Here is a 12637-nt window from a genome sequence, read left to right as displayed (position 1 = left end):
GAAAAAAAGCTTACGGTGGACCGCAACACCAAAACGATTAGCAAACATTTTTCTAACTGCGCGAGTAAACGATTACAGAGAGAGCAGACAAAGACAGGCGCTCTCTCTGTGATCGTTTATTCGTGCCGCTAAAGAAATTCGCACTTCCGCCCGAAAGGCGAAGCACCGATTGCGATAGCAAATTAGTAGATAGCTGTACGGGGTAAGGATAGTAGTTTTATCGGCTGCATAAGCTTGTAAACATTCGCTTACTAGCTAAAGTAACAATGATAGAATGCGTAAGCGTGACTCAACGAGGTCGTAGAAAAAAACAGACACACAGAGATGGCGCTGTCTTTGTGTGTCTGCTTTTTTCTACGACCTCGTTTAGTTACGCTTACGCATTCTATCATGGATTCAAACCAACTAGCCCGCCAACATGATTTAAGTTGGTTTTAAACATGTTTTAAATTAAGCAGCATGGTGTCAAGCGTGCACACGTAAGCATGAACACATCTCCCTCGATGATAGCTGAAACTCGCTGTCAAAATTCTGGAGTGAGGAATCGCGGCAGCAGCAAGCGATTTAAGCTTCATGCATCTCTCGCTTCAACGCGAACGAAACGTCGACAGCACAGAGCATACGAAGCTACTGGCACTACGCGCACTCTGCTAACATCGCAGATCGCTTTGAAGGTGAGGCCTGCGCGGGCATGCGCTTTGGCCACGTCGCAGATCGCTTTCACGGCGCAGGAGCGCCGGCAACGCGTCCCTACGGCTTCCGCCAAAAGCGTCTACTACGGCGTCCGTGATTCGCGTGACCAACGCCGTAGAAGGCACCACGGTTGTCTCCACTCTGTACGGAGCGGCGGGCAAAGAGGACATCGAGGCACCCTAGGAGCTGCCGGAGAATAACTCTCCCCCTCCCTCGCCTGACGCCCCCCTACCCTCAGCCCCGCCCCTGTCACGCGAGCGACAGGAGAGGGCACTCATCTGGGCCGCGTTCCTCGTTCCCGCACGCGAGGTTGAACCGCGTTCACCGGATCACCCTCACACGTTTTCACTCATGCGGAACCTCACGGCGACGGTGACGGCAGAAATAGGCCTGGAGTGTCCATATAATTGCTATCGTAATAAAATGTTCGCTGATATGCGCCAACATGCCCAACAACAAGTTCTTCTAAACGGAACCGATCGTTCCTTCCAGCTAGTATGCATTTCACGTGACTGGCTGTACGACTAAAGGATATTTATGACGAATGCAATTGTCGGCCGGACTGTTACCCCATCTTGCGCATGTGCTTATTCTTACCAACGTTTTAGCGCAAGACGTGAATTCAAACAAATCATTTCCCCTTGAAGTCTGAACAGTGTATTTGAGGGTGAGCGCGTGAATATGCCATTGTGCCCGTCATCCTGAGTGTCACTGGCTTTCATATGTAGTGAATGATTTATTGCGCAACTGTGTCATCCTTAACGTCACTAGTTTGCTGATCAGTCGCTGTGACTTGAACATGCTATATACTTATACTGTATATAGTAATACCACAAAATAAAATAAATGCATGTGTGACCCAATAGGTACAGCATAGAACTATTGTGCTGGGTACCCTGTTCGAAGGCTACCATTGAACACGAACATTTATTAGCTTAGTGACACGAGCATCGCGTAACACTCTTGTTCCTTGAGCAGCACTTCCGGTTAACCTCCTCAGACGACCGAGGAGGAAATTCAAAAGAAATCAGAAAAAAAAATAAAAAAGGAGTGTCGTACAAAATTCACGGGTTTCATTATAGATATGCTATCAGAGCATAACTTTATTTACATGTTGAGTTACTGAAGTGTCTGGAATAATTAGAATATGATTAGAAATCACTGATTACCGCATACCAAAGCACAGAATCGTAAACTTCAGACACCCGCCACGTGAGCGCGACTTGGGCGAAATTCCTGGAAACCCGGAAGTGGAAACCGGGAGTAATGACGTCACTAATGGCATCACGCACAAGAAGGTGGCATGATAGTTAACCGGCTAATTTATGAAAAACAGTTGCCTCCGAGTTCGGTTCGTGCGTTGCGTTCACCTAAAGTTAGCTTAAGGAACACCAACACTGATGTGCGAGTGCCACTAATTAGAGACACCTAAGTCAAAGATTAGAGTCGCCTACGACTGGTTTCTTTTTTCTGTTTTGATTTTTGAAGATGTCCTAAACGATACCACATGAAAAGCCTATACATACCTACCCCGAAGTGCCTGGCTGGCATGGGGTGAAGAACGCATCATACTGAAAGTCTTCAGAGGACGCCCACCGTAACGTGCCTTAATGAGAGAGAGGCTTTTTTTATCGGGAACTTGGAAAGGTTTGCCTGTTTGCATGCATGGCGTGCCACTCACTCGCGTGCTTGTGTACGTAAAACGTCGAGCGCCATTGCATAGCCTTTTATCCTGATGTGTCACAGAGCAGTGGAGGAGAGCCAAGAAGAAAGGTAGAACCGAGGGGAAGAGAAAGAGGAAGTGTACGATCGACAACCAAAAGGCAGACTTCATCAACCCACGCGGAAAGAGCTAGACAAAGCTGCTGCACTTATTCTATTTGCATGTAAAGCGCTGCTTTGAGGGGTTGCAACAGGACGCCGTATAGTTGAGCTAGCCTGCTGCAACGAGATAGCACCAAAAACATCGTAAAGTTTTCGCTTCCGCGTCATTAAAAGGTTTGACCGCGGCGGAGGCACGTAGTGGATGTTGCAAACAGGCCCAGTTTCTGTTATTTTACACACATATCAATTTCACCTCTACATGCGTAACGTGGCTCACAAGGCGAGTGCATAATGGTCTCGCGTGTCTTCCGCTGCATCAGCTAACACTTCCGACAGGGAAGCACGCGGGCAACACAGCGGCGGTCCAGCAGCATTGCCGCACTGTCCGGGTATGGGTTGTGTGATTTATGAGACTACTGGCGAAAATATATTTTGTTCGCTTGATTTCCACCAGGGACGCCAAAGGCAGCTGGCCGTTGTTGCCTCACGTCCTCGCGGGTTATGCGGAGAAGCGTAGACGATTCGCTGCGAGGGATATTCGCATTACGCGAGCGCTCGCCTGTGTTCGTGCATCTATGTGCATTTGTGGTGTACGTAATCGCTTACACGCGTATTAGACACGTACGACGCTCAGAAAAGTCAAATCATATGACTCAACTTTCTTCTAGCCGCATAAATACAAATAAATAAATAAATTATCGAATAATTCAATACGTAAAGTTGTTAACTGTAACATTTGTGCACGTTTGTGCACGTTCTTTATCGTAACTGGTGCTATAGGCACAGGGCATCTGTAGCCAATGGGTAGACTTCGCGCTAGCTCCCTCCAATTTTGAAATGACATGCCTCTATAATATATCGGTCATGAAACTAATAAGTACTGCTGGTTAAGAGGGTAATCAGTGAATTTTAATATTTAAATGAACATTTAGGGGTCGTCACATAGATCCTTACATCCACCACCGCAAATGGTACGTGTGCTGCCAAATTTAAAAGTAACTTCTTTTTATACCGCACTTTGTTTATTAATCATTCCTTTTCCCATGTATGACAGCGAGAATTTGTGTCTACAGCGTGCCTGAGATATATCCTATCTGCTGCTATTTACACTTTTTGGCGCCCTTCTCCCTCCCTAAGGGTAGATAAGCAAACCAGGCTCATCCTTAGTGACCCAGGCATGATGCGCATGCCAACTAGTTGGTGACTTCTCACGATGAAGTAACAGCGCTAACACAAGACAGCAGATGAAGAGCACGGCAGCCAAAGAACGCAACAGCTCTAAAGGGCACTGCACACATAACCTCTAAGGGCAGCGCTACGCCCGGCGTCCTTTTCCTGTTGCCCGTGTTCGCGTTTTATGTTCCATAAGTTAGCTATCCAACCTTTCCCCTAACTCTCTCTCTCTCTCTCTATCTGTCTACCTTTCTCTCTCTCTCTTCCTTTGTCATCTTCTATGGGACATGTGATATACCTTCATTCAACGAGAATCTAGAGAAACAGAAGAGTGCTGGCTGCTTGATCAACATTTCCTACCTGGCTCGGTGCTACATGTGGCGTTTTCCTTTCGTTGCAGGTCACTGCAGTGTTCCAGGCTGCGGGTGCACAAGAACCTAGTGGCGTCCTTGATCGTACACTCGATCTTGTTGGCGGTCATCTCGTTTCCCAACGTCTTAGGACCACATTGGACGACATACAATGACGTGGTACGGTATTTCGATACGCAGTTTTCCGTATATTCATTCTTTCTGTCGTTGTTGTGCCCGTCTTTATTATATATTGCGATTCGTCATTACCGTGCTTCTCGGTGATCTTGCTGACCTCATTGCTGTGCTCGCATTTATTGCCACCTCTGGCATCCACCCCCAAATTCGTGCTGCATCTCTAAACTTATTACTTCTACCACTGAAGACCAGTGTCATATAATGAACGACACACACGTCAACCATCACAGCGTTTTGTGAGCCGACACTGTCAAAAGAGGCGCTGCATATTCTAAAATTGCACATACAGCTTTCTTTCTTACTTTTCTACTTCAATTGCAAAATTCAACTGACGGGCTCGTCAATGTCCTTTAAACATAACGGTCCTGAATACCTGCAACATGTTCGGTGTGACTGCTGCCGCTACGCGTCAGGCTAGACAGTCTTTGAAGGCGGCATTGCAGCTGCAGCGGGCCTCGTGCTTCTAACTGCGGCACATTCTCCGCCCATGGCAAAGCACCTCCTGCGCGCTACGCGCCACTAAAGCGCTGCTGACGTTCTTGCGGGTCACGAGCCGTAACGAAACTTTGTAAGTATCTCTATAATGTGTACGCGTGTGTGTGTGTAACTGTGTGAGTTGTTAAGTGTTTATCGCTGCATATGTCATAATCATCACCAAGCACTTGGAGTGACATGTCAGGCGAACAGCTAGGCTAACATCTCCAGCATATCATTAAAGCTTGGACGCCTGTCTCTCTCTTGTTAAAAAAATAGGCAAAATAACAGTAAATAAAGAAAGCGTACGGCGCCTCTTTCCCTGTATAATAATTTGTGACCGCGGGCGACCGCGAACGTTCAATTATGCGCGACCACGCCAGCGTCTAGTTAAGAGTCCCTGCGTAGGCGATGCAATTGAGAGGGGGCTTTACGGTGAGCTCATGCGGAGGTTACGTTCTTTCGCGCCAACAACCCGATATGCCTAGCCAACTTTTAAGGCCGAGATGTCTAAAGATTTTGTGTATCTTATATTTACAAACAAAGGTGGCATCCCTTTTTTTTTTTTTTTTGTCGAGTTAAGCGTATGTGCTCCATACGCGCCTATACATCACATTATTCTCTACAATAATGAATATACGCGAAAGCTCTTACGCGTATTTCGCTATCAGCTCTCTGCAGTGCCATTCCAGTAAATGCTCCGCATAAATAATTTTAGATGCGTAGCTCCGCCGGTCCAGCAGGCTCGCGCAGCGGCCGCCAGGTACTCCCTGTCGGTCCCTGCGTGGGAGACGCCCACTGCGCGCTGACGTGCGTCCTGCAGGACTTCTATTAAAGTTTTTCCAATCCAATCCAATCCGCCGTGGCGTTCACCGTGTCTTAACCGAGAAACGCCCACTATGGTAGATGCACGCGGGCAGTCTCCTCGTTTCGATTTTATAATCGTTGCCATTAATAAGCTGTACACCTGTACATTGCATATGTCTGGAAGTATAAAAAATCATTAATGTTAGTGTCCAGGACGAGCTTCATCTGTTCACATCAACTTTCCGAGCCTAGCATCTATGAAGGTGTCTCGTGTGACCCACAGTTTGTTCTTAAAATGAATGCATGGCCTGCGATATAAAGTTACGGCTGGTGATCTCGTGGTCGATGAAACTTTCAACTGACGCCCATTGTTGCTTAACCAAATGTCTATTTTCTCTCTTTTTAACCTCTCCTTAACCAACGTCTGTTTTCTCTCCTTAAGCAAATGTCACTTTTTCTTTTGGTTTCGTGGTGCTGCGGCAGGAGAAATAAAGAAGGAAGGGAACATTAAAATCTTCACTAGAGCTCAGCAGGCGGCCGGGCATATATCACACAAGCTTTCTCAAGTTTCAAACGCCCACGATGAGCAACACTTTCTTTTCTCTATGGCGCGTTTTCTTTCTTTCTAATTTGCTTATTCGCAAGCATAAAACATTTCTCGATTTCTTCGCACTAATTTCTTCCGCACTAATGCAAATTAAGGATGTTGCCTAAAATCATCCGTGGATAGCACGACGGCGGCATTAAAAAAGATAGGAACGTTTCGAAGCACAAAATTTTCGTCCACGTTTGGCAATGGTTGATTACATCCTGAGCAATCCGTTCGCGTCAACGTGACTTCAAGGGCGTACGTACCTGATGAACCAATCACAAGACACAGAGCTATTCAAATACGTCCTCCATCCCTCGCTCCTAAAGAACTACCGACCTTAAAGGCGGTAAAACACCGTACTATAATGATTATAAGAGCTAGTTGTCTCACGCCTTGAGGCTGGACACGTGCTCTTTCAGCTTACCGAATCTCTGCTGCTTTGTCACATGCACATTGTGTTAACAGTCACGTGGACATATTAAGAAACGAGCGAGGGAATTGTAAGAAAGCTGAGGTGCACCTACAGAAAATCAGCCGCCGTAAGTCATCGCTCTCGAAACAACTCAATCGTAGAACTATTTCTGACAACAGCCCATTACAGAAGAGAAAGAGAGAGAGAGAGACAAAGAGGATGCAACAAAGGCGAGGAGGTTGAACAAGGCCGTGCCCGGTTAGCCCATTATAGGAGAAATATTCCAGTTCTTTCAGTGCGGTTCTCCTTTCGTTATCCTCGCCGACTAGACACACAATTTCATTGCATAAATGTCAGCCTTATTATTGCGGGTAGGTTTAACCAAGCAGCCGGAGCGGACTTGGAATGCCACAAGATTAATGTTGTGGGCAGGAAAAACGAGTTCGATCATGTACTCAGATTGACATGCTAGGTAGAAACAGGGAAGACGACGAAGTGTCTTCTTGGCAGAACACTTGTTTCTGTGCTCTGTGAATTTTTGGTAAAATCTTCGGCTTTCGAGGTGCCTCGCCTCCCCGTCTTGCAGCCATGGACGCGGAGCATGCTAGAGGCCCGCCTGGCCAGACGTCATCAGAGCCGTCAACCGCAAGGAAGCGAGTTGGCTCCCCCAGTGACACCGAAGACACCGAGCTGTACTCCATGTCGGACGACTCATCCGACGACGGCTTCATACCCGTCCGGAGTAAGAGGGCGAGAAGAAAAATCGTCAACACAGCGCCGTCAACTCCTGCGAGCACAACGACTATGAAGTCAAGGCCTGCGCGCTGGCCACACGTCATCATCTATATGCCGGAAGAGCCATCAAGCAACCTACGATTGCTGAACAGGCAAGCCCTATCCATTTTTCTGGAACGTGCGGTGCCGGATCAAATTAAAGATATAAGAATAAATCCACGCAAGAATATACTCGCCATAGATGTGTACAACGCGACTGCGCTTGGAAAACTTCAAGCGATCACGGAGCTAGGCGGAATCAAAATGCGCCCCTTTATCCCGATCGACGACACATCCATAGCCGGTGTGATTTACGACATCGACATAGCCATTCCTAATGATGACTTACCTAGCCTCATCAAGCCGGCATACGAAGGCACGATCATTACGCAAGTGCGCCGCCTTGGGAATACGCGCTGCGTAAAAGTAATATTCAAGGGGGATTGTATCCCATCCCACGTTAAAGTCGGACATTTTCGACATCCGGTTCGACCATTCATCCAGAAGCCGCTTCAATGCCATCAGTGTTTCAGGCTAGGACACGTCAAGGGCGTGTGTCCCAACTCGCTACTGTGTCCCCGTTGCGCTGAACCTCATGCAGAACAGACCTGCGGTGCCACGGTCCTGAAGTGTGCCAACTGTAGCGGCCCTCACGCGGCCTCGTCGAAAGACTGTCCCCGCATCAAGAGGGAACGCGCGGTTCTCAAGCAAATGGCCAGAGACAATTCGGCCCACAGGGAGGCAGCCAAAGTAGTCCGGCGTCGGCGTCGACGTCGGCACCATCGTACGTCTTCGAAGAAGACGCATGCGCGAAGTGACAGTACCCACTCCTCTGCGGTGCCAGTTAGCCGCGCCGCGAAAGGGCCCACCACTTCCACGAAGGAAGCAGAAAAGACTCTATCTTTAGAGGAATGGCCTACGCTACCGAGCCGCTCCCTTGCGAAAGAACCTCAGAAGGTCGGGGCCCCACCTGATCCTTCTCCGGCCATGGATGATTCACCCAAAACAGACCGTCAAGTCATCTCGGTGCTACGTTCTCTCATGGAGGCCATTCGAGCGCTTTTAGTGGACATGAGGACACCATCTGCTCGAAGCGCACTTAAAGTGTTGGACGCCTTAAGCCCAGTGCTTGCATCCCTCAACTAGAAAGATGGCTACTCATACCCCATCCTTCCGGAAAGAAGTCAAAGCAGCGTCCGTCATCCAGTGGAACGCCAGAGGGCTAAAATCACGAATTTCAGATTTTCGTCAGTTTGTCTACACCAATGGGTTTCCACTCATCGTCATTTGTGAGCCCAACTTGTCGAAACCAATAAGACTGTCAGGATACGAGTTTATCATGTCATCAACAAACGGTGCATGCAGCAAAATCGTCGTTTTTGTTCGTCGTGAACTCACCTATGTTTTGCAACCAATTGCGCCCCACGACGACAATCAATATATATGCATCACAGTTAAAAAGAACAAACTCTTGTTTACTCTCATAGGCGTGTATATATCGCCTTCCAGCAATTTCGATACCAAAAGATTTGAGGATATCTTGAGTGTTTGTCCCGCCCCATGGGTCATCATAGGAGATTTCAATGCGCACCATCCAGCATGGGGAAGTACAAGGACAAATGCAAGAGGACGAAGATTGGCAAGTATCGCCCACAACTATGGCCTTACTCTCCTGAACGATGGTAGCCCCACCTTTCTTCGAGGCGTGACATACGGCAGCTGCCTCGACCTTACTTTCGTCTCCAACTCTCTCGCCAGATGTGTGAAGTGGTTTCCAGACATTGAGACACATGGGAGTGACCACATTCCCACCTATCTGAACATCAAAGGCTTGTCGTCTACATCAGGCTCACGGAATACCATTCGGACGATTCAATGGGCCAACTTCAAATCTGAGATGGAAGATGCCTGCCGCGAGGGCCTACCCTCTGGGTTAGAGCAAACGATTAAAATGACGATGCAAAACGCCACTCGCATGATGACGATCTCTTCCACGCGAAATGACTTCGACATAGAATTAGAGCGACTTCGAGCGCTTCGTCGCCGGGCGGAACGTCGATATCGACGTACAAAATCAATCCATGACCTTAGGGCAGCCAGGAGGATGCAAAAGAAGATTCAGCGTCGTATGGATAGATTAGCGTCGGAACGGTGGGCAACGTTTTGCCAGACACTCGACCCTCGCAAGCCACTGTCTCACATTTGGAAAACGGTGCAAGGTCTGCGTTGCCTTCCGGAACGGCGTTTTCCATTCAAGGCGCTAGCGCTTTTCCAAGGGCGGCAAGACATCGATGTCGCAGAAGACTTTTGTGCGCGGATCGCAGACCAAGCGACTCGTCCAGATCCTCCAGCCCGAGCTGACGTCCCCCATTCCCGTGATTGCCGCATGGACCTTCCTTTTACAATGGAGGAGCTCGAAGCGGCACTAGCTCTCTGCAGGCGCTCATCATCTCCGGGTCCAGATGGTATATCATACCGGGCCTTGTGCTATCTCGGAGAGTCCGCACGGATAGAATTGTTGAGCCTTTACAACTCCTCATGGCAGGAGGGAAATGTTCCTGACGAATGGAAAGTAAGCCGCCTGGTGCCACTCTTAAAGCAGGGCAAATCCCCATTAGAACTCACCTCTTACCGCCCAATAGCACTGGCCAGCTGTGTAGGAAAGATAATGGAACGGATGATCCTTGGCCGCCTGGAATGGTACCTTGAATTTTACAAGATTTATCCGCTTTCCATGGCTGGTTTCCGACGTGACCGCTCTTCCATCGACAGTGTAGTTGATCTCGTTTCATATGTCCAGCACGAAAGGTCCCGTAAGCGTTTATCTGCAGCTTTATTATTAGATGTGAAAGGGGCATATGATAACGTATTACATGAGGCCATTCTCGACGCTCTTGCGACGGTTGGCCTAGGTGGTCGAGTTTTCTTGTGGATTGCAAGTTACCTGTCTGCAAGATCATTCTATGTGTTAACTGACGATGGCCCAACTACGCGACGCTATACCAGCAGGGGCGTTCCTCAAGGCGGTGCTCTCAGCCCGACGCTATTCAACCTCGCTCTTGTTGGACTTGCTGAATGCTTGCCAACTACCATCAAGATTTCAACATACGCTGACGACATCTGTGTCTGGACTTCGGCAGTCACACGTCCTCAGATACGTGCGCGACTTCAAAGAGCGGCCACTTTGACAGCGAACTACTTGTGTAAACAGGGTCTCAGCATTTCACCTGAAAAATGCGCACTAGTCGCATTTACTCGGAAACCGATGACGCCTTATGTCATCTCAATCAATGGGCGGACCATTTCCTATGTCCGAAACCACAGATTCCTTGGCGTCATTATTGACCGAGACCTCTGTTGGAGCCCACACGTGGCCTACATGAAACGGCGCCTGACAGCTACTTCCCAGTTGTTCAAATACTTGACAGGGAAGACGTGGGGGATGTCAGTAGACGCAATGCTTAAACTCTACAGAGCTCTCTTTCTCGGTTTTTTAAGATACAGTCTACCTGTACTGAACAACACCTGCAAGACAAATATTCGTGTTCTGCAGGCAGTACAAGCTCAAGCACTCAGAGTCTGCCTTGGTTTGCCCAGATGTACGTCAACAGAGGCGACTCTTGCGATTGCTCGGGACCATCCAATGCGAACTCACATTACGGTGGAAGCCCTGAGAACGCACATCAGACATTTTGCACGTGCCCCCTATCACCACCTTGCAGCACTACCTTCAGACAGGCACCAATCATCATTCTCTAAAACTATCAACAAGTACAACGACAAACTTCCCTCGGGCTTCACCGCTGCATCTAAACCATCGATACCCCCTTGGTGTCTTATCAGCCCCACAGTACATCTCAGTGTACCAGGAATCGGAAAAAAGTCTGAACTGTCGTCGCCTGTCCTCAAACAACTGTCTCTGCTTCTTCTGCACGAGAGGTACGCGGACAGTGAACACATTTATACTGATGGTTCCACAAACACCCAGTGTTCGTCCGGTGCTGTGGTTGTCCCAGCAAAAGCTATTACCATCAGCTTCAGGACTGACCACCCGACAACGTCGACATCTGCTGAACTAGCTGCTCTTCGCGCTGCACTCCGTTTCGTCAGTCGGGAGCCACCTCGACAATGGTCCATCTTCAGCGACTCAAAGGCAGCCCTACAATCTGTACTATCAGCTCTGCGTCGCGGGCCATTCGAACAGCTCGTATTCGATATTAGATGCCTACTCCATACATCACAGGAGAAAGGACACCACGTGACGTTTCAGTGGCTGCCAAGTCACTGCGGCGTCACTGGAAACGAAGACGCCGATAATGCCGCTCGGGCAGCTCTTGAAGACGCACAAGAAGAGGCCATACCGCTTTCACGATCCGACGCAGCTAGCAGACTTCGAGTGCTTGCACAGGAGATGACGCTCTCTTCATGGTGCACACCAAACAGCCAGACCAACCAGAGCAACCGGCAATACCACCTGCCCTCTTTGATGCATCTCTATATGCCAACTGGACTCCGCCGAAGCGAGGCGACTCTGCTTTATCGCTTATGGTTAGGGGTGGCTTTCACGAAATCTTACTCATTCCGCATTGGAATGGCCGACAACGCTCTCTGCAATGCTTGTCTTTGCGAGGAGACGCTGCAACACATTCTGTGCGACTGTCCTGAATATAATGTTCAGCGACAGTCCCTGGCATCCGTTCTCGCGCACCTTGACACTAGACCATTGTCCCTCGACACGATTTTCACATGCCGCCGACAGAAGTCATCGCAGGTGAAGGCGACGAAGGGACTACTTCAGTTTTTGAAAGAGACGGGATTGGACAAGCGGCTCTGACAGTGTTATCACGTACAATGCCAGATTGATGGACTCTACCGGACGATGTTTGTGTGCTGTGATATGTGCTCTCTCTCTCTCTCTCCCCCTTCCCCATCTTTCATCGCCCCCATCCCTCTCCCATGTGTAGGGTAGCAAGCCGGTTACGCTAAACTGGTTAACCTCCCTGCCTTTCCTTCTCTACTTTTTCCTTCCTTTCCTAGGTAGAAACACCTAAAGTGTTCAAAACTGATCCGCATCCCTAAGCCGAGGTGATTTAAATTAACACAAAGTTTGCATTAAAACGTTAAATATAGTCAATCAATCAATCAATCAATCAATCAATCAATCAATCAATCAATCAATCAATCAATCAATCAATAGCAGGTCGGTCGATTGATCGGTCACAACAAAATTCCGCTTTCGTTTCGTTGAAGCTAGCCTGAAGCCGCACATTTCAAGAGTTAGCAATGACATTCGTGCAAATGTGCACAGATGGTTTTTTACGTTCATGTAGATCACGAAGC

At 48.5% G+C, this 12637-nt stretch overlaps 1 protein-coding gene across 1 annotated transcript in view; it reads left to right on the top strand.

Annotated features, from left to right (window-relative positions):
* The window catches only part of LOC126542176 (corticotropin-releasing factor receptor 1-like), a 318876-nt gene that overhangs the window by 217835 nt on the left and 88404 nt on the right, over positions 1–12637 (top strand). Inside the window, exon 5 of the mRNA XM_055077310.2 lies at positions 4091–4220. Coding sequence (XP_054933285.2) covers positions 4091–4220 — 130 coding nt within the window. The remainder of the gene's footprint in view (positions 1–4090; positions 4221–12637) is intronic.

Source organism: Dermacentor andersoni, chromosome 2 (assembly GCF_023375885.2).
Source record: "Dermacentor andersoni chromosome 2, qqDerAnde1_hic_scaffold, whole genome shotgun sequence".
NCBI classification, from domain to species: domain Eukaryota; kingdom Metazoa; phylum Arthropoda; class Arachnida; order Ixodida; family Ixodidae; genus Dermacentor; species Dermacentor andersoni.
The sequence above is the reverse complement of the archived record's forward strand: the minus strand, read 5'-3'. Positions and strand labels throughout refer to the sequence as shown.